This window comes from Ischnura elegans, chromosome 5, assembly GCF_921293095.1.
Source record: "Ischnura elegans chromosome 5, ioIscEleg1.1, whole genome shotgun sequence".
In the NCBI taxonomy this organism is placed as follows: domain Eukaryota; kingdom Metazoa; phylum Arthropoda; class Insecta; order Odonata; family Coenagrionidae; genus Ischnura; species Ischnura elegans.
This window is the reverse complement of record NC_060250.1, coordinates 47,059,058-47,082,497: the sequence shown is the minus strand read 5'-3', so window position 1 is coordinate 47,082,497 and position 23,440 is coordinate 47,059,058. Positions and strand designations below refer to the sequence as shown.

At 38.4% G+C, this 23,440-nt stretch overlaps 1 protein-coding gene across 2 annotated transcripts in view; it reads right to left on the bottom strand.

Annotated features, from left to right (window-relative positions):
* Positions 1–23,440, bottom strand: part of LOC124158818 — a 347,990-nt gene that overhangs the window by 151,747 nt on the left and 172,803 nt on the right. For both annotated transcript variants that reach the window (XM_046534159.1, XM_046534160.1), the window contains one exon: positions 12,683–12,719. In XM_046534159.1, the coding sequence (XP_046390115.1) occupies positions 12,683–12,719 (37 nt within the window). The remainder of the gene's footprint in view (positions 1–12,682; positions 12,720–23,440) is intronic.

Sequence of the window (23,440 nt, the reverse complement as noted above, 5' to 3'; positions counted from 1 at the left end):
CCTCTTTCCAATTACGTAACAGACCACCGATATAATCAAAAGCCATTGCACTTTTACCTGTCAATCATTCGATTTCGTACCACGATTGTCAGCATAAGTTTCTTGACTGAGAAAGAAAAGCCAATTATAATAATAAGAAAATTAAACTATAACTGTTTTAATAAATAAGTTTATGGAGCAATTTTATAATCTATTCTTAGACAACGCCCAAGCTGATACTAGCGGAGCTATAAATTATCATTTAGATAGTAGGAAAGAAGGTAATTTCAAAGGAGTTATACATGTGATACGGAAAATCAGAATATTTTAATCTTATTTTTTTTAACCTCCAACGGATTATTTCAATATATCAAGCAAATAATGACTGAAATTTTTTCTCCGATATATAACATGAAAGTGTGAGATGCATCGCACTGGCTAGGATGCTACCGACCAAAAAATGGATCAGTAGGCTTGAATAAGAATTTATTCACGCACGCATGTCCAAATCACATAATTAGTGCATTTTACGAGTACATTATTTATTTTCCTATGAACTGTAATTGGAAATCAGAAGAATAACATCTGATTTCAAGTAGAATCAGACTCATGGAGATCATAAATCACATTTTCTGTTGACAGAATATTTTCTCGCAAACTATGCTTGTAACCATGCTCGCGACCAAATGCAAAAGTTGGTGACGGCTGAGAAGGACGATCGAGCCGAGACAAATTATTTTTCGAGATTGCGTGCACGTGACGCGAAACCCAAGTCGTCGTGTAAGAAACGTAAATCGATAGCGCTTCACAAGTTCACGTCAGGGAGTATGTTGATACGGCGTGTCACCCTCAACTAACACGTTATCCTGGTCAAGGGCAAGATGGAAGAAGCAAGGGGAAAATAGAGGCTCGGTAAATAGAGTAATAAAGAGAGATGCGGTAAGGACTCTGATCTTCATAAAAGCCGGTTAGAAAGTTGAGAGGAGATTTAAGAAAAAAATATTTGATTTTTATTCGCGGTGATTACGATGCATTTTCCTTTTAAGGTCTCAATCATGAGAAAAGGAGTGGCGTATGAAGTGTGCGGAGAATTATTAGACGTAACTGGGAAAAACGGTCGAACATTTACTTGAAGCTCAAGCATACACCTCTTTCATGTCGTCAATTCCATTCCCGGAGATGAAAAGGTCACAGAGATATTTTGCACAATTGTAAATTAAAAGTTTTATAATTCTCGGTAGCTCTGGATTCCCAAATTATATATGTTAAAATTATGAATGGGATCAGTGTAATTATCAATCGAAAAGGTTATATTTTTAATTTTTTTAATTTTCAAACCACCGGATACAGCTCTTAATGGCCATTTTACAACGGGGTGTTCAACAAATGTGACAACTAAATGTACAAGAACAACCATGCCCTGGACCGGGGAAACCTACGTAGGCGGGACTCGAACCCGCGACCTCTTGATCGGCAGGCGAGAACGTTACCCCGCCGCCACCGAGCATAACTCGTTATGATAGAAATATGTTGCAGGTAACTTTATCCCAGTGTCAATAGATAGAAAAATAATATGAATTGAAAATAAAAGTTTGAGATAGAGCTGAGTTTCAGCATAATAAGTTCTAAGACTTAAAGGCAATTTAAAAAAAAACAAGAAAACCCTGACGATATAAGTTTCGATACTTTTTCACTTTTAAATAAAGGGGGTTACACATTTTTATGTATTTTGTAATGAAGACTAAGATAAAGATATTCGTGGAAACAACTTTTATAACGACATTTTTGAAAGCACCTTCGCTATTGCCCTTCATTCATCATTTTATCCACGAAAATCTTTTTCTCGAACTATATTGTATACCTAAATATCACTGGTATGACAGAAACATTCAAGACAAGTACACAAGAAACATTGTACAAGAACAACCATGCCCTGGACCGGGGAAACCTACGTAGGCGGGACTCGAACCCGCGACCTCTTGATCGGCAGGCGAGAACGTTACCCCGCCGCCACCGAGCATAACTCGTTATGATAGAAATATGTTGCAGGTAACTTTATCCCAGTGTCAATAGATAGAAAAATAATATGAATTGAAAATAAAAGTTTGAGATAGAGCTGAGTTTCAGCATAATAAGTTCTAAGACTTAAAGGCAATTTAAAAAAAAACAAGAAAACCCTGACGATATAAGTTTCGATACTTTTTCACTTTTAAATAAAGGGGGTTACACATTTTTATGTATTTTGTAATGAAGACTAAGATAAAGATATTCGTGGAAACAACTTTTATAACGACATTTTTGAAAGCACCTTCGCTATTGCCCTTCATTCATCATTTTATCCACGAAAATCTTTTTCTCGAACTATATTGTATACCTAAATATCACTGGTATGACAGAAACATTCATGTAAAGAAAAAAAACAATACCTTAAAAAAAAACTCTGCTCAAAGAGGATAGTTTTGGGCAATCTTCTTTAAAGGCACTATAAAACTCGATCCTTCGAAATTGAATTTGCAAGATTCAATATCGAAGAACTCGAAACAGTTAGTACAGTCATGCTATTCCGTTACGATTGAAATGAGGTGAAACATAGAAAATTGTGGCTCTCTGTACTATGTATAGCACACTGATCCCTTTCATAGTTCTAATAAATATAAAAACGGCACCAAATATTATTGTAAAAAAGAAAAGCGAGAAAAGTGATCCCGTATGCTGATTGGAAGCGAATATTGCATCATGAAATGCGGAGTAATTTCACAAAAAAAATAATAAAATAATGACGATACAAGTTTTGAAACTCTAAAATTTTACTTAAAATAAAACATTTAAGCGTATTTTGAAATTAAGACTTTAATCTTCTTGGCTGAGAAATACCACATAGCCTGCAACATCGTTAATGTAAATCGTAGATGCACACTAATAAGACGAAGCAACCCAAAGAGCGAGGAGACTTATTAGGGCTGGATCTGAAGCGACACGTCCCGAATTTACCGACTCGCAACGGCCACCTCCTCAAACGGGCCGAATTAGATACAACATTGAGGAATACGAACGATTATTTTCCACCTGGCAGGAGGGCAAAAATATCCGTCTCATTGCCTAATTGGCGAGAAAAACGAGGCCAAAAAGATATGCGGGCGACTGAACTAAACCGCCACCATCACCGGATTCGAAAGGAGCATAATAGAGTACACGGGGCAGTGCGCATGTGCGATGACGTCCTCCGGCAAAAATGAGACCATGACGTAACGACCGGAGAATAGCAACCACGAAGATGTCGGACGAACCGGCGTTCTGGCTCGCACGAGAATAAGTTAGGAGCTCGTTTCTTGGATGATGCGAAAGGCGGAGCGCTATAAAGGATGGGCTAAGAGGACAGCGCAAGAAAAGACGGTCACTCAGCGTCTGAGAGGGCAATGGAAATAGAAGTTGAAAGGGATTTACCCAGCCATAAGTAATGAGATGTATCTTAGGCCAACCAGCGTAGATAAGATTTACTTTGACACAAATTTATATCATGGAATTTCAATGGATGATTAGAACAAATGAAAAAGTTTTGGCCAACAGAATGTGCAAATATTTTTACTTTTAATGCACAGATATCACCATCAAATAGATACCTCAGCACACATTCAATGATAAAATCTAAGTACTGAAACGTCTAGATAAAATATAATGCGGACAAAACATAATAATATATTATTCTTTTGTTGCGGATTTCTAAAAATTTTCGTCTGAAATTACTTAATGAGTTCCGAGGGATACCTGCATGATAGGTAAAATAATATGAGCTTTGAAAACATGCATTAATGGTCCATTACTCGGTTTTCGTCCAATTAAAATTCATATTAAGACAGGAGAGTTCCCGTTGCCGGCACAGTTTTAAAATAGAGGAGACTAAATCACTTGGAGACAAAAAGAGGGCACTCAATTAAAAAGCTGCTGCACATTTTTTATTGATTATTTTTTGGTAATGGATGGGAATTAATAGGAAATTATTGTGAGATTAGTAACAAGATGTGCCTAAGAGAAGTAGGTAATCGCGTAGTGCGGCGTATGATGGTCAGGAAGGTTGAGCATGCCCAAAGAATTAACGAATTCTTATATATTTTTAGAGGACTAGCATCTCAATTAGGCGTTCACAAAATTTTATAGTAGGCCCCCGTAGCATTTCGAATAGCTCTTTCCCTTTGAGGAAAAGGATTCTTTTTAATAATACATCTATTTCTTATTTCATCAGCCAAAAATCTGCTCACCTCGAAGTTTTTGCATCTTAATATTTTGAAAACACTTATCTACGGCTGAGAAAAGAAATATTAAAATAAGGCTGTTCTATTTAGAGGAGCATGGAAAGGTAAGGAGGTGAATTAATGTTTAAGGCAAGAGAAATTCAAGAAGTGTGAACTAAAAACGTAATAACGAAAGCCTAATTTACAGCCTTATTTTAGCTCGTACTCCAGAGGTCATTAGCACCTCATTTGAAATTCACTAATCATAAAAAAGAACCTTAGTTACGTCTCCAATGACAAAAATAAAATACAAGGCGCGTAAGCATCGCGGGTTGCCAACTTTGTAGAAATATTGACTCATTGAGTGTCACTTATGGGAACCTTATCTACAAAAAAATGCGTATGTAAATAGTAAATAGAGGTTGAAATAAGGCGTCTATCACGACTGATATAAGTCGCTTAAATATAAATACTGACTGAAGAAACAACGAAAATAATGGATAAATGCTAAACATTGAGGCAGAATTTATAATTATGACATTTGAGCATTATAAAAAGGAATCATATCTTTGACACTGATTAGGAGCTGGGAATTTTTTTTAATATCAAGGTAATGATTCCGACTAACCTCAGGAATTAATTGGACAAACCTAGTACCCCATCAGAGCTATTTAGAGTTTTATCCGTGTCACCATTGCATCTCCAATGGATGCGATCGTTCCGAACGGCGAAGAATTCCATTCAATTCACGAGACAAGTGGAGGAGGCCAAGCCCACTCCGAAACTCGTTCCTCCGAAGACCTCAAAGCTCACCTCTCACATTGGGGAATCTTCGCCGGGATGTGCCCGCGAACAAAAGACGCTCGTTATAACGCGGCGACACCCGGTTCCCGCGCGCGCGTAACCACTCTTTTTGGCTCGCAGAGGGGGAAGGGTGAAACATCGGCACCACGCCCATTCCTCCTGCATGGGGTCTCCGTCCACCACTCCTCTTTGACTTGCAAAGTGTCCCGTTACCACTACAAGAGAAGGGTGAGGCGATGCAGCGGCCTAGACTTTATAACGAAGGATGGTGCTGAGGTGTCGCTGGGATGGGAAAGAGCCGGATCCCACCCGCGGCACACCGCTGTAAATTGATTCCTAACGTCTCGTGTGGTTCTTCGCTTTAGCTCCGCGGAGCTTTGCACGCTGGCGAGATGGGGCGAACACAAAGGAGGCTGATGGGAGAAGCGGGTGGCGAGTTTACGACCAGAGATAACTGAAGAAAAGACATTGAGTTACTAGTGAAGATTACGTTTTCGGAAAAATATTGCCATTTAACCGCTACTTTTTAAAAAAATCAACTGTTATTTATAAACTATTCATTTTCCCCTACTAGTTTCCTTAATACGTTCCTAAAAATGCTATAATAAGAGCCATAGGCAGTTATTAGTTTTTGTAATGTTTTCGCATTGTCGTTATTTATCTTCAAGGATTAGAAGCCAGTCATGGGCATCATAGTACAGAAACGACAAGCCGCAAACAAAATTTTGTTTTTTCTTCGTGTGTCTTCACGTTTTATCAATATATCCGTGATGTGAATCACTCAGCAGATATGTATTTTAAACCCGATACTTATTTCTTTTGCATTTAATGAGAAAAATCACAAAATTAACTCTCCTTGTTTTGTAAAATGAAGTCACCCACACTCTCTAGGACCAAGATAAAATAAATATAAACTGAAAGCCGCCGTTACTAGGGGAATTTTGTAATGTTAGCATGCCTCTATCTAGAAAAAGAAACCTGACAATTGGCTTTCCATTCCCGATCTTTTCGAGGATGTTTAGCAAAGTTTTAGATTTCTGCCTTGAAAAACGTGATTTTATAATTTTGTTGGTCTTTTTTCCAATTTCAGCCCACTATTCGACGCGAGAACACTTCACGTTTAAAGCAGTAACCACGCCATAGCATCACCGGGGAGCTATTTTTAGTATTAACTAATTACATTAGGATTTAATCTTAAATAGCAGCGTGAATATAACCGTGCATTAACCTCTAAAGTAATTAACAAAGGTATTTTACGAAAGTAACAATGAATTTTCTTGAAACTTAAACAATTAATTATTTTGAAATAATAATCGAAGTATGCAATTGATAATTTTTTTAAAGAAAAATTGCAAATAAGCCAAGTTTCTTACTCTTGGTCCTGTACTCAACTCTTGTGGGCGCGATTCAGTGGATTCGGAGGATGTTCCGCGAGGAATTAACCCTTTATAACCCAATGTTGCTTCTAAGCAACATCAAAAATGTGTAAACTTTCAGCTCTATGTAGGAAACATCTAAATTAAATATTATTTTGTAGCGTAAAATTTAACGACGAAATATTTAGCTGCCAGGATAATTATCATTGAGTGTAAAATTTTCAAGTTTTCAAAATGAAAAATCTTGCTTGATTGAAAAATTGATTTCTCCCAGAAACAGGTCTGGGCTGGAAAGGGTTAAAAGGGCCATGCACGCGTAGAACGAGGTGTATTATACCTCATCGCCTTAGAGGAAGCATTTCCATTTTTTAATGCCACGTGCCACCTTGACGTGACCCAAGAAACGAAATATGTTCGCGGGAACAGCAAGCAATCTCCTGTGGGAGTATTGACTGAAAAATAACTTCTGAATATACAAGGCCAAAGCGTAGACATAAATCCAGCGCGAAGGGTAGGTGAAAAAATGAATACCCTTTACAAAAGTAAACGCACCAGACAGTGGATATTTAAAAAAACGGTAACATAGTTGTATAAAAAAGATGTAACACGTTACAACAGAAGAGGAATATGCTGATAAGGGTAATTCCGCAGTAAAGTCTCAATCAAACGAACCTAACACGTATCATAAAGATTTAAAATTAAATATTCGTATTCGAATAGCCATCTAAAATGGGAACTTTATGGCTTCAATTTTTAAATGATAAATTTAGAAATACCCAAATACTAGTCAGCCATTGAAAGAGACCTGAGAAAAGCGGAACACTATAATTGAACTCTTTGTAATTCATGAGAATGTTTGTAAAGTCCTTGAAAGGTAACGAAATAAGTTGGCATACATATTAAATTTGTCAGAGGTATGAACGCAATGATTCATAATTTTCTTACCCTATGGAAAGCCCCTGGTATAACATAATTTAACCCAGGTATAATGCTAACGTTAATATGAAATCATCCCTTGGGTGCAGAGAGTTAAAATGAAAAACAACCATATGTGAATGTTCAAGAATTCTCCTTGTCATTTCAAGATTATACGAGAAACAAGAGACAGGATTTCAAAATCGTGGGTCATGGTTCATTATATATCGAGATATCATAACATGAATACATAAATTATTATAGGTATCGATAATATAAATAGTTTAGAATCACATTTCATACTATTCAAGTTATTCATCAAGGAGGCTATCAATCTGAAATAGAAATATCTCTATGAGCAGAGTACATTATTTCCTACCCAACAGTAAACCATTCATTACATATGGAATTGAGACAGGGTCGTAAAAACTAACAATGCTGCAATACCTCCTTTCCCGCTCAGGTAAAAAGTCATTGCGGATGAAATTCCTCCAAGGCGAACTCGACGAGAATGATGCAAACTCAGAATGTATAAATACTTTGGTAAAGAAAAATAACAAGCTTGTGGTCCTCGCAGATAAGGTGAAAACATCGCAAAAACCAATCACCGCCCATTGCTCTTCTTATATCCGTAAATGGATAAAATATTCATGAATGCAACATTCAATGCCATACCTAGGACTATATCACTTGTCGGAACGCCTCTTGAGAAAGATGAGGAGCATGCATTAATGTTGATAATACCATCAGAATACATAATCGAGCAAGAAATAGCAATTGACTAGTCGGCATAAATTGAGATAGTTGAACGAGGAACTGAAATTACGTCTAGATCTCATCAACAAGTGCAGATTTGCTTCGAAGTTGATCGAGATAATGTATCCGTTTCAGCGGGCAAAAAGTCATTAGACGTCCTTGAAATGGGAATTACCGCTGGGATTTTTATCAGGCATCAACCCGTTGTGCAACTGAGGCCTCTCACTTTTGATATTTCATTCTAACCTATTGATTAAGACCCTGCCATCGAGATTCAAATTGAAAGTATTTAAGTGAGAGTTGAAAAATAAACCCGCCTCATTGCACTCTGTCCATAGTTGTTCAAAACTATAAAGATTCCTACGTTGTACATGTATTTCAATTAGAATAAACATATTGTTTTTGGAAAAATCTGAATGAAGAAGTGTCAGAAAACATTATTAACGCAAAAAAATACTGAGGGACTTATAATGCATTTTAGCACGTTACCATCCAATTAAAATTTTAAATAAATATGTCTCTAATAATAAATCCAGATTAAAGGTAAAAAATAATGAGGCGCCTGTACAAAACGCTAAATCGGCCCAAAAATGCGTCAATTCAAACATTCTGTTCCTTTATTTATAATTTTATCGGGTTAGTGACTTCACTTCTCTCAACTCTTCTTCTAATCGTTTACTTTAGCTCTTAGATAAGCTGGATATCTAGTATAAACACGATACTTTCTCCTACTACAGACGGTTGGGTGTAACCAGTAAGCCATTTTTTTTTCAGAGAATAAAACAAAAATCGGAATCAAATCAATGGTTTCGATCGTTTGGTAACTGTGACACCTCAAATACCACGAAGAGGGATGAAAAGCTGGAGAAAATTCGTTCCTCCTCATTGCGAGGTTGAATGAGGGAGAGGTGGGCACGTGCAAAACAGTTTTTTAAAGGGCACGATGGATGAGAAGGTGAGAAAATTGTTTTTTTCTTCATTCCAGAGACGCGGAGAAGAGAGAAAGAGGGATAGGGAAATGGAGAGGGAGTATACAGATGGATACGGCCTCAACGGTTCGTGTACGTGCGAGAGAAGGTGCCGCTAGCATGCTCGGTAAGGTGTGCGAATGGCGCTCATGATTAACATGACCTTGCATTGTATTACTGCTCCAATAACTCTAGCCGCCGGATTATATTGCACCATCGTACGCAAATCGCTAATACGGTTTTAATAAATGTGCGTTTTATAATATCCGTCTCTTTTTAGCACTGTGCAAGAAAATAATATGAAAAATAGGGACAACTAATGAAAAATCGCATTACGACGTATTATAACGAAGATACGTTATATGCTTATACGAATTTATTATGATAAAATATTCTTTTTGTTCTTTGATCGACTGAATACTACCTGTGAATTCGATCTTATCTCCTGTTTCAGACGGTTGAGCATAAACAAGAAGACAATTCTTCTTGTAACGTAGCGGCGTATTCCGTGCGTTTATATATTTTAATTTGTTTCAACCTGGATCAAAATGATAAATTTATATTGCTGCTTGTTGTCTAGAACATTGGTAAAAATAGTGATATCACTGCAATTATTGCTAAAATCATAGTGATACTTATGTTTGGTTGGTGGTTGGGAGTCATCTCTCACCCCTTTATTCATCAACCTCTTTTTTTTTAAATCCTCCAATATCTTATTTTGTTCCAAACCGATGGATGTTGATGACCTGATTTACATATTAAAAGCGTGCCAGAAAGGAAAACCATAAATTAAACCATGAAACCCAATGAGTTTTAAAGTATTTGTGGTGAAATTCATAACGATATGGTTTATTTGCTGATTCAGATGCCATAAAATATGGTAGTTACTTCTTCCAGCAGTCAAAATTTAGCAATATTTATGGAAGTAACTAAAATTTATGAGCGAGGTAATTGCTAAGGAAATATACAAAATAAAGGTACTTAACCATAAAAAAGGCTAACTCAGAGCCAATTAGGTAATATTCTCGTCAATATCATTGAAGACAACGCCAGAATCTAAAAAAATGTATTGCTAATATAAAATTCATTCATGACTATATAAAATTCCACGCTTCATCAATTTAATCCATCGCTAAGGTTCGCACGAGTATTTTTTCGAAATAATTGTGAAACAATTGAAAGTAACACGGAAATATCACGAAAAGTTTGAGCGCGATCGAACTATTGAAGCGAAAAGAATGCGCCGAGAAGTTGCTGCCTCAACCGCTGCGCATTTACCATTTCACATCTTGCGCATTTACCAGCTCACGTGACGACTTGCCAATAATTCCCCAAAAAGAAGCAGAGAAAATAAATTGAATGGATGATGGAGCAACGCGTACGAGAACTTGGCATTGACCCAAGCCACACCACCTCATTACTTTTTTCTAATGCCTGTTGGTAACAAAATACAAAGGTATGAACTACGACCTCATTGAGAGCTGCATCAGGCATGTTTTTATAACTTAGAAAACCATACAACGTGAAAGCCTAATAAATAATAGAAAAACCTTGAAGTACTGTTTGCATAGGCTCTCAATAAAAAATACATAAAGATAAGAAGAGAGTATGCAGCTCTTTCAAGTATGTATTCAATACTTTGACTTTCGTAGTGAATGTGTATTGGAAAAGTGTGACTTCCCTGATGTACAAGGACATAAGCTCATATTTCAAACGGTAAGAGTACGGTGCATTCTTGCTTCACTAGCTCTCTAGTGACTCAGGCCACAAACAAGCATCCGTTCTACTGTAAATATTCGCTAATACTCGTCAAGCATACACGAAGGTCATAAACAATGAAAAAAGCACTAAGCAAATAAAATTTTGCAACAGTATCTTGAAAGGTATTAATCATCCAAAATAAAGTGGCATGCAAAGAATAATATTTCAGCAACATGGACAGGTCTCCTAAATTTGATCATTTACCAATAGCAAGAGGATATTGATTCAATTGCTGCACGTCAGTGTACCTGAAATGTCAGTGAAATGAAAAGTTGATAAAGAAATGTCGGATACACTTCAGTTCAACTGGAAATAAAGCCAAACATTGAACACCGAAGTAATGCAATTTAATTGAAAAAATGATGGAATATCTATTTCCGGGGAGGTAAATTGAAGATTCGATAGCAACATGCCAATAAATATATGAAATAGAGAACAAATGTATTAATACAGTGAATCACTGATACCCAATATTAAAAGGAGTCACCGATGAAGTCCCCAATCCAAGGAGTGTATGCGGTGCCTTAGATTATCACTTTTATACATTAAAGCCCATTTTACTTGAAGGGGATATCATAAAAGATATGCTGGATGCGATTGTCTTTAAATTTCGAAACTCGCGTTATTTATACGCTTTCTTATTCTGTTCCAACTGCATGGATTCTGTTTATTCCTATGAAGTATGTTTGCTTATCAATGACTTGTACTGAGTTGTCCTTCAACTTGAAAAAGCCAAGGCAAAGGAGACAACTATGCTAACGAGGATACGAATCAGAAGAATAATATTTTCCAAAGTAAAGTAATAGCTTAGGTTCTCATTACACGTCTTGGTGTGGATAATTTATCTAATTTTTAACTTACACATGAAAACTTCAACATGCTGAATGTAAGGCTAGTTTTAAGTCACAATGATGAGTAGAGGAGAACTTTCTGGATAAGATAACAGAGTTCAATGATATTTTTTAATTTTCGACAATTAAATATCCATCCCTCTCTGATGATGATGCATGGCTAAAATCAAAACCAGTTGGAAAAGTACAATTGAGGAAGACTACCAATTAGTGACTTGATGATTCAGTCGTCATGAAAAATCACTTTTGATTTTATTCGTGAACTCATTTCTTTAGGAGTGAGTTGAATTCTGATGTTCTATCTTTGAAACCATGATTTTTACCATGTATCATCACTATCATTTGATTGAAGTTCAAAAATTATTATCCTCCAACGTCGAAAACCCATTGTGGAAACACGTTCCATCATGCACGGAAGTAAATAGAACACCACCTTCAAATTTTCTCGGGTTAAAACATTCTGGAGAAAAAGCAATCACGAATAGACTGCTGGGAGAGGAAGGGAGAGCACAAACAAGACAAAAGAAGGAGACCATTAGAAGGAGCGGGGTATGAATCAGAGCAAATGAGATAAAGCTAACAATTATTCACTCAATGATTCAGTCATCATGAAAAGTCACTTTTAATTTTTTCATGAACTCATTTCTTTAGGAGTGCCTTAAAATCTGGAGTTATGTTTTAGAAACTATGCTCTCGACCATGCCTTATCACTAGCATTTGATAAAAGAAAAAATTATTATATTCAAGCGTCGAAAACCCATTGTGTCTAGCTGAACACTGGACACTTGCCATCATGCAAGAAAGTGAAATGAGCACCACCTTTAAATCTGCTCGCACTTAAAGCTTGTAAAAAAAGCAATCAGGAAGAGACTGCCGGTGTGTTCAAAAAAGACAGGAGAAGGAGACCATTAGAAGAAGGAAGGGGGAAGAATCAGAGCAAACAAGAGAAGAAAATATAGCGTGCACTCTCTGTCGCTCATTTTCTTTTATTAAAGGGCTCACACATTCATTTTTTTAAAGAAAAAAAAATTTTCTCGACTCACCTTCGAGCGGTTCTGCGACGGCCTCGGTCCCCGGCACCTGTGTGGACGAAGAACAGAAGGATCGGCGGTTAGATTGAGAGAAGGCAGCGGCGAGGGCGGCCGAAGCAGCCGAGGAGGTGGAGGCAGCCCTTGGAGGAGGGCGCTGGGAGCTTGCCCGCCGCCTCCGACGGCGCCGGGGCCTCGGGGGCGGGGAGGTGGAGGATGTGGAGGGCGAGGGGGGCAGGGGGCGCTCAGTAGGCCCCCGGACCAACACCATCAAGGCAAACACCACTCGATTACATATGCACCACCCTCTTCAAAGCACAACCATGCAACATTATTGTTATGCAACTATATCGGAAATGTCAAATCGAGCGGGGAACGGGGGAAAAACAAGTGACGGCGAATAACTTGCCCGGCTCTCCAAGCCGCTGTTTCTGCTACTCACTTTTGCAGGGGTACCCGATGAATAAATTATGATAGGGTGTACAGATCGAGCGGGGAACTGTAGAAAAACAACTGACGACGGATGATATTCACGTCTCTCCAAGCTAAACCGTTTCTGCTTCACACTTGGCTAGGGATGCCTGATCGAATTAAATAAGATTTTTATCTACTGGGTTCGATTTATGACAACGCCTCACCCGTCACTTCCCTTCCGGGTTTGCAACAAATGTAAACTTATAAATTAAAACCCTTCTTTCCTTGCCTTATGCACAGAATTTGTTCATGAGCAAGGGGTGCATCCAACGAAGGGGTAGACAAGCAGCAACACTGTGCGTTATCCCGCCGCTTCTCCACTACAAAAACCACAACAGTCCCTTCACAAGTCACAACGATCCAAATTTAGTTCACCTCCACCCAGACAATATCCACTGGAGCTCAAGTCATCCCTCCGTAAATGTAGAAAACGAAAAACAGCCGAGAGCACACCGGTAAAAAAACTCACGAAGTAGGAATTCCCTCGCACACAAACACTAAGATGAGCGCTGGAATTGGTGGGCTGGCGGGGAATATCCGTGGGTTGCCTCCGCCGAGGACTAAATGTATCTGAGGGGAGCGAGGCTTGGAGGACCGCGGCGAGGTCTCTCTCTCTCGCTCCGGCTTGGGAAGTCTCGGAGGGGGAGGGGAGGTATGGGAAGGGGATGGGGGAGGGTGGGGGTGGTGGAATGGCTGCCTCTCCACGGATCGCTGAGTCGGGAGCAGACCGGACGGACAAGCAACCACACGCCATCTCCACCCCTCATTCCCACCCCTCAACCCCTTCCCCCAAAAGGACAAATATAACATCTCTCTCTTTCTCTCTCCTCATTCTTTCACTTTCCATCCCTCCTATTCCTCTTTTCCAAAATCCACTCTCTCTATCTACCTCAACAGGGTGGTTTCCTTCATCAAAGAAAACGAAAGGCATTGATTGCGATTCGTTACCCACCATTAGTGTATTCATAATATACAAATTATTATGTTTTAGAATTCCCAGTTTAGACGAATGGCAATGGTCAATTTTATCCTCATTTGAAAAAGGCCAGATTGGCGTCCATGCGATTCCACTCCACGTGACGTCAAAGGGACCTAGTTTCTATACGAGTAGATACGAGTTTTACATCGCCTGAGATTACCAATGCATGATGAGGCACAGAGCTCAGGGAAACATGTCTTAATAATCACCTATTTAAACTGGCTAAGGCGGAAAGTTTTCTTCATTTGATAAGGTATTAATAATCTTTATTTAAGCCAAGCGCTACCAGCTAGCAGGGTGCTCTACTACCTGCTAGCATCCTGCGTCGTATCAGCGCTCAAAGCCTCGCCCCAAGGTCACCTCACTTGCGGCAGCGAGAACCAGAACGACGTTAAACGGAGTTTTTCCATAATTCCTACTTAGCCGTCGCGTTTTCGCGCGCTTGAAAATTTTCACTTTTCATTTATTCGCAAAAAATAGAATTCGTCATTTAAAAATCTGAAGGCGTGAAATACGTACTCCAGGAGTAATAATCTTTTGATTTACGCAATAAAAAAATAATAGGAAACCACCCTACTCCTCTTTTTCCCGACCGTCATCATCAATTCAGATTATTTTTTTGTATATCTCTATTTCATAGAGTGGTGGTATTTAGAGGAGGTGACCGACAGCTGAGGTCATTTGCACCATGAGGGAAGGGTGTGGAAGGAAGGTTGGAGAGAAACCCAGCACGGTATTAGCCTGCTCTTAACAAAAAGCGCCACGGCTTAAAATCTCATCCGACGGACAGAGTGTTGCGTTTGAAGTGTCCTCCACACTTCATTTAATCAGGGTTCGGGTTTTCTATTGAAATTTTCTGCCACCACCGGGATTTGAACCCGAGCCCACGGGGTGGGAAGCCAACAATTTATCCATCACACCAACCCGATCCCCTCTATTTCATAGGGAAAGCGCGGGATATTGATTCATCGTGTCAATTATACGGGGTGGAGAAAAATTATGTCACGAAAATTAAACCCTAGATAGCTGATGCCCGTTGAAACCAAAGTTACCGATGATGTTTTAGGTCGAAAACAGACTATTTTTAAACTACAGATACTTTGAGCCAAGTGCTCTGATTGGTCGTGAGTTTGCCGCGTTGCAGGTTGCTCTGGACACCTCATGAATTCGAATGCTTTGACCGAATTTGCCTTCGCCTTCGTCCAGAGCAACCAGCAACAGGGCACACTCGCGGCCAATCGGAGCGCTTGGCTCAAATTTTCTGCAGTTTTAAAAATTGTGCGTTTTCGAACAAACATTATCAGTAATTTTGGATCCATCTGACATCAACTATCCAGGGTTTAAATTAGTTACATAATTTTTCTCAACCGTGGATTTAATTCACGGGACCATTTCCCGGTTGCCAACCTGTTTCAGCCACTTATCGATTTGAATACTAAAAAGTAATTATCATTCCAGAGATAATAATAGGTATGAAAGATAAGAAACTACAGCCCAGAAATCATGTTTTATGCATTACCTCATGAGGATGAAAATATAAAACTACTTTCGTAAACTATTAAAATTATTAATGTATATAATTACGTCTTCCCCGTATGTAAATAAATAACTAATTATGAAAAGGTGCGTCACAATAACAAGTTCTCGTTGCAGCTTTTGATTGATTATTGAATAGATTCATTGTATTTCATATAAATTTGATTTTCTTCCAACTCACGAAAAATAATTATTGCCCCAGAGAGTCACTATTTCGGGGTAAACAAGATGTAAAAAGAGCGAATTAGAACGTGGTTGTAAAATAATATACTATATGGGGCTATAAAAGCTTAATTTCGAAGAAAATGCAAATGAATTGATATTAAATACAAAAATAACAGCAACATCAATGCAAGAATATTTCCGTTCTACCTTGCCTTGCTATCAGTATGATATACTGCATCTGCCATCTTGAAAGCAACTAACTAACGGTACTAGCGATCGAGAGAAGTCCGGAAGGCAACCTATCCTAGGACTCGTCGTTACAAAAACCAATATCACTCTTGCAACATCCAAGCTCACATCCCTACGATCTCCCACGATTAGCATGCATCCGAATAGTATCTGCGGCCCTATCTCCCCTTCATCAGACCAATGATTTGTCGCCGGCATTTTCCTAGCCCTCCTTACCCGAACATCGGGTACGGTTGCTGTACGGGATTGCGCACGTGCAGAAATGGAAGATACAAATCAGTCATCTATAAAGCGCTTTTACAGTTAGCCTGAAACAAATAAGAGACTTCAAAAAGAAAAAAAATATGGCTATAATTTGGGTGAAGCTCTCTATTAGAAAGTTTTATCCTTTATGGAACTCAACGGGAAGTATTCTTATAAAATCGCTTACTATTCTGGGCCAAATCCAATCGAAAGATCAAACAAAAGACTGGAAAATGTACGAAGCGGCGAGAAATACTGCATTTTAGTCGTTTTAATAAGTAAAATATCGAGAAGATTACAAATTATTTGTTAATAATAAGTTAGCACCTTATTTAAGTAAAATAGCAGTAAGATATACTCACATATACCTCTAACTAATTAATTTAAATTGTGGAAGGATATATCCAATGGTAATAGGAGAAATGGTAGGTGCTCCTTTAGATATGTGACTAATAAGTAATGTACATCTATCGATAAACCTGAAAATTTTCAAAAACTGACGAACTACGATGGACACAACGGGTAAGCCATCGATGTTATTTTATCGTTACAAATTAGTAAAAATATAACTTTTTCATGAATTTTCAAGTATAGTCCCGTAAGGTTAAACGAATATAAAAATAATCAATGAGCGCACAAGAGGCTAAAAGGCGGGAGATGAGAGTGTAGCCTCTAGGGCAGAAAGTTTCGAGCAGGCTGGGAATGAGGAGGAAACGGAGATTGTCGGTTCGAAACAAAGATCGGAAGCGGAGATGAGGGCAGTCACGATGGCGAAGAGGGAAGGGATGAAGCAAGGATTGAATAGAGTTCCATAGGGTGTAATGCGAGTGAGAGAGGGATAGTCCAACTGGCACCCACTTTCATTCCCTCATGGCCATACAGGGTGGAGGAAAACTGTGCCACGAAATTTTAATCCTGAATAGCTAATGCAAGTATGAACCAAAATTTAGGTCGAAAACGCACCATTTTTAAACTACATAAACTTTGAGCCAAGCGATCCGATTTGCCGCAAGTTTGCCGCGTTGCTGGATTCTTTAGATACATCGCGATCTCCGGCAGACAAAACATTGGAGATCATAAGTTGTCCAGCGCATCCGGCTGAAAGGCAAACTCGCAGCCAATCGGAGCGCTTGGATCAAAGTTTCTGTAGTTTAAAATCGGTGCGTTTTCGACCTAAACGCCATTGGTGTTTTTGTTTATACTGCCATCAGCTATACCGGGTTAAAATTACGTGACACAATTTTTCTCCAGCCCCATGTATTATCATGGTGCCCGAATCGTTGTTCGGGGAGCTTTGGGTACGATATTTTTTCATCTCCTCTTAGCAAAATTTGTACTGATCTTTCCACAGGAACCACAAAAAATTAAAGCATAGTGCCTAGCATAAAAGAGAGGATTAAACAGAATTACCCCAATTTTTGCGTTAAAACGTCATTTTCACTGGACAAATCTTCCATGTGGTACTACTACAGACTCAATATGGTGAAACCGGTATCAATTCTACCCCAAAAACACCATAAATACGGCATACACTCTTAATAAATTATATCCTTGAAATTTTTTTATCAATCAGCATGCTTGATTGGTTTGAATATATGAGGGTAGACCTTGCCCAGGTTAAATAAATCACTGGCGTGAGAAATCCACATATAGAGAGAAGGTTGGTGGAATTCTCTGCACCCGCGTCATTCAGCAAGTACCCAAATCCTCAATCACCTTAAGTGTGGGGTATGCAATAATTGAAAATATACGAAATACTCATATGCGAACGAATTGAACCTGAAAACAGTTCTTTGTGTCTACCTATGCCGAAAATGTTGGCTGAATGATTAAAAAAATAAAATGAATTCGTGCAACCCGAGGAAGAGGATCTCTAAATAGAGGGAGATTCTCATTGTGATGAATACAAAAATCCGTCAAGCAAGTAAAAACAATCTTAATAAGTATTGTTATTCTATGAAACCGTACACTATATTTCTATCATACGGGAGAGGAATTGATACCAATTCCACGAGGTTGGGTGTAAATTCAATAAAAATGAAAGATAACCATACGAAAAATAGTAATCCTCACTGGTGTGATAACACATATTTCATTTTCCTGCAAAAATAAAATCATCCATTCCATTGAAAATGAAATAAGTGCCTAAACCTTGTGTCATGAAAAAGGCTTAATAACAGAGTTAGAACGCGTGCAAAGAAGAGATACCAGGTATGTGAAAGGTCGTTACGATAGTCTTGTGAGTGTAACTGACCTCTTAGATAAACTCGGATGGGAATCTCTGTCGGACCGTAGATTGAAAAATAGACTAAACCTTTTAGATAAATTCAAGAGCAGTGTCTTTTCTGACGAAGTTAACCATATCTTGCGGACGCCAACGTACTACGGAAGATCAGATCATATAAATAAAATAAGAGAGATAGATTGCAGAACAGACAGATTCCGAATGTCATTTTTTCCACGATCAATAAGAGATTATAACGGCAGCAATAGAACGCGTAAATAGATTGCATGACTTGTAGTGTAGCCTACTAACCTATGTAAAACTTAATGCATGTTTCTGAATTTCTATTCTATATTCTATTTCTAACAGCATATAGTAGTATAGTTTGTTATTGTACGGGACGTTTTTTGGACGGTGTGGTGTGCATGTGGGAGTCCAAATGCATGCTGCATGCTGGTGATTGATCACCCCCTGCCAAACACCCTAGAGGTGGCTCGCAGGGTATTATGTAGATGTAGATGTAGATGTAAAATCCGATAGAAAGCTTATTTTGAGAGGACGTCAATTGATGAGGCATAACTAGGAGGGAATCATAGAAAATTCCATTAAAGTGATATATACTTCGTTTTTCGATCCAACCTTGTCAAAAGATTAAGGAGTGTTCCCGACACTTCCCGCCTCTACGGGACAGGGGCCAAATATGACGCCCTCCGTCCAGGAGGGGGTTGGAGGGTTGGCAGTCTTGGCACGCCGGTTGTGGCCGAAAGGTGTGGCGCGGTCAGTGGACTGCGAGGCTGTGGTCATGGCCACCCGCACGCACAATCTCTCTCTCTCTTGATTATCAGCCCCATGGACCAGTCATGCGGACACTTTTTCCGAGTTCATAAAGGGGTCACGTCCTGTAGACAGTGGGACACTCCAAGTATAGAGCTACAGAGGAGAGTGAAAGGGATAATTCTCTGACAAAATGTATCAGATTTGCCTGGTGGGTTTATAGACGGGAGGATTCTAGGATTTTTATCCGGGTGATTGGTTTTACTTTCAACGTTTCGACAGCCTGTTCTGATACCTTTTTCTGGGATGAAGTACGGCGGTGACTGACAATCGACCGCAATACCGTGTCCCATTACTACTGCCGGACTATTTCTATCATTGCCAAGCTTTACCTTGGAAACGGAAATAGAATAAGGTACCAAACCATGGAAATGAGACGACAACCCGGATATTCTTCTACGGATTATTATCCCACACGGCGATGCCAATGCATAAGCTTATCAGGTAGTTCATGTCAGAGTTAAAACTTTATATGGAACTTTGACATGTGATGAGTTTTTCAATGTTCAAAATCTCCATATTAAAACAAGTGGCTTGGTAATTTTTTAATCTATATCCATCCGCATTTATATCGAGTTGTGATCATACGTTAATAGCCTCCGCCTTTATACTTTGACAATGTGTTAACTTGCGTACTTCAAAAATAAAGTAAATTACCAAAAAAGATAAAAATAGGCTGTTGAAACATACATGATACCTCACCAGGCATTACAAGCCCTATGATAGTACATGAGAGCTAATGGAGAAATTTTATTCCTCAAATAGGAAGTCAAATTAATCCCATACTAGACTCCTTCCATATTACCGCGAACTCTGAACGTTTGGTTTAGACTAAGAAAATAATGGACAAATCGAAAGAAATCAATTCGAAAAAAATATCTTTTGATGTTGAGATGTCTCACGAAAAATTTTGCGACTCCGCCCTCAGAGTATATAGATACTGTCAACGGCGTTTGGGTGGTTACGCATTAACCAAAAGCCGAGGCCGGAATTGAAGCCCAGGCTTCAGCATTATTATTGGAGGTGGAATAAGCTAGCAGAGCAAAACTTATAAAAATATGTGTTCAAAATCTTGATATTTATCCATCTCCGTGGGCATTAATTTTAATGGAAATAAAATGTCACACCAAAATATGTAAACAACATGATAACGAACGCTATCATGGTATACAGCTAATAAGATCCATTCATTAATCTCGAATTGTTTAAAATTTTGATCCCATGCGCGGAAGTCGCTTATTTTTCTTGTTTACCCTGAGACCATCACGTAGACCTCCGTGAGAGTAGACTTATACTTCTTCGTTTTCCGTTACTGTGGCCCCGATTTCTTTTACAATTGGTGTAGTTGGAATTAAAAATACCGCACAACGCAATGTGGTGGAATATTTGAACTTAAGGACATAATTTTTAGCAAACTTTCGAACCCGATGTTCTTTAAATTATTTCCAAACACTCTCACCTCCACTACTGCTGTTGACTCATCTCATTTAGTATCGCTATATTAAGCGTTAAGTCCCGCAGTCACATATGTATATTCCAATATTGAATCAATGTAAATGAATGAAAATTTTATGACTCGACCACCAATTCGTAAATAAAACTTCCCTCGAGTATTTAGAGTGACCTTGGAGCCACTCCCTCTAAGTGCTAAATCTTCCAAGAATATCCTTCCGATGACTCATATTGACCTTCTACCTTATTCTCAATGACCAACTAAAAAAAGGACAACGCTACGCTTTACCCTTAATCTTTCAACCGCAAGCCGTTTATTTAAGCATGATGAAACGCTCATTCACTTCATTCTTAACCGACCAGCCTAACACATAACACGGCAATTTTCAGCATTATTCATTTACAAACAGGTTCCAATTCTGTACCCACGCCATCATCAAATATTAACCCTTACGATGATTTACTCTGAAAATCAACAAAGAGAAGGCTAACATATTAGTATGCAGCAAAAGAGAGGAGGCTAGTACAAACATTAAGCTAAGAAAATTAAAGCTTGGAGTTTTGTTAACTAGGAGACCGAGTTACCAATGACAGTCAAAGCAAGAAAGAAGTAGTTGAATAGCGCAGGCGATTAGGGCGTTCTACTAAAAGAAGAATCTTCTTACTTTAAAAGAAATCTTAAAAGAACTTCTTAAGAAACAGTAGGGAATCCAAGCGTAGAAGTAAGGGAAAAAAATCATCAGAAGCTACTGATGAAGCAAGTTTCTTTATCAGAGCGATGCTTGCACGTTGGCAACAGCAGAGAAGTCAAAAGAGGAAGAATTCGAAATGAGGTGCTACCGGAGATTGATGAAGTAAAAATGAATGGACCGAGTTAGTGATTAGGAAGTGTTAAGAAGAAAGGGAGAAAAGAGAAGTCTTCTAAAAACCTTATGGAGAAGACGGGACAACTTAGTTGGCCACATTATGAGGCATGATGACCTGATGAAAAAAACAATCGTAGGACTGGTGGAGAAGGAAAAGGTGCGACCACGAACGAGTTACATACGACAGGTTAAAAGGGATGTAAAAGAGAAGAAATACGCCGCTATAAAAAGGATAGCGGATAGGAGAGAGGAATGGAGAGCTGCGCCAAACAAATCTTAGGATTTTTGACCAATAATGATAATGGATTATTAAAATACTTGACCTCTGGTGATGATAGTGGCTTAACATCAAAACCGGTCGACTCAACAAAATGTGAAAAATTTACTGTTTTATAATTTAGAACCATTATGTAAAGGTCGTTAATCGAAGTCGCTCGATGATATTTTCCTCGTATTTTTTCTAAGATAAGAGCAAAATGATATTTTACAGCTTTTTCCAATCGGTATGATAAAATATTGCCATCATTGTTTTAAAGCATGGATTCCGAAAAGTCTAAACTGATTTTAAAGGTAGTCAGCACGTCGAATTCGTAAATTATTTGCAATGACGTAGAAGATGGTCTAAGAATAAATATTTAATTCGAATGAAAAGGAGACAACTTAATAAGCTTTACTTAAAATGTGAAATTCATGATCAGCTTTTCAACGTTTTATTTTCTAATTAAGTCCGCAATGCGAGTCGTATATATAACATAATTGAATTTTTTAAAACTTTGTTCCTATTATTGTTCCCAAATATTTCTATTATGAAATAGTTAACGTTATTCCAGATTCTATGTTATAAGTTGGAAATAGCAAAATAATGTACGGCAGGGCAGTCTACGTCTTTTACTTTATTACTTAGCGATGATAGTTATCCTTCAATGTCATCATACGATTCAGAGGCGATTTCCCGCCGTCTGAATCAATTGATCTGATAATTGACGAAAATTTTCAATACTCTTGACGGGCGGACGAGCGCTGCAATCGGTGGTAGGGCCGAGACATTCAGAGAGCCTAAATTCATTTGCAATACCTCTTCTCTCTTTCTATGTAGATGCAATGCGTTCTGACTGACCAGCGTCAAAATCTTAGGACTTACTCTCGAATTGCAAACGTTTGAAAATAAATAAAAAATACGTTCTCACTTTCACTAGATCCAGGGAACTCCAAAAATATGACGATGACATATTGCAAGATTTAATTCGAATGGATTAATTTTTCCTCTCCGAGTAATAATCTAGGTTTCTTCGAGCGGGATCAAACGGTCCTAATATGAGATGCTATACAACTTTTAAAAAATCGTTTATGCTAAAGTAAAATGGATCAAACTTGTAAGTACACTTGGTACCAGCAAGTTTATGAGATCTATGGACCTTTCTGTGATTCTACAGTTCTATTTTTGCCTAAGTAATCACCGAAAATGCCAATAGTGTGGTAGTTTGAATAATGCTTTCATTAAGCCTATGTAAGAGGACCACTCAATCGTGAGCAATCGATACAACTGATTAAAAGTGTGAGTAACGTTCGCTTTTTTTTCCAGCCTTATTACTATTGCTCATGAGGAAGTATGGAATTAATAAGGATAGACGGGAAGGAAATCACCTACTTAATGAGAGGTGATTGCGGAAAGATTTGGAGGCTGGGGATGCTGTAAACTTTTCAAATTCAACTGTTGAGAGAGGAACAGGAAGTGAGTGGCCTCCATAAAC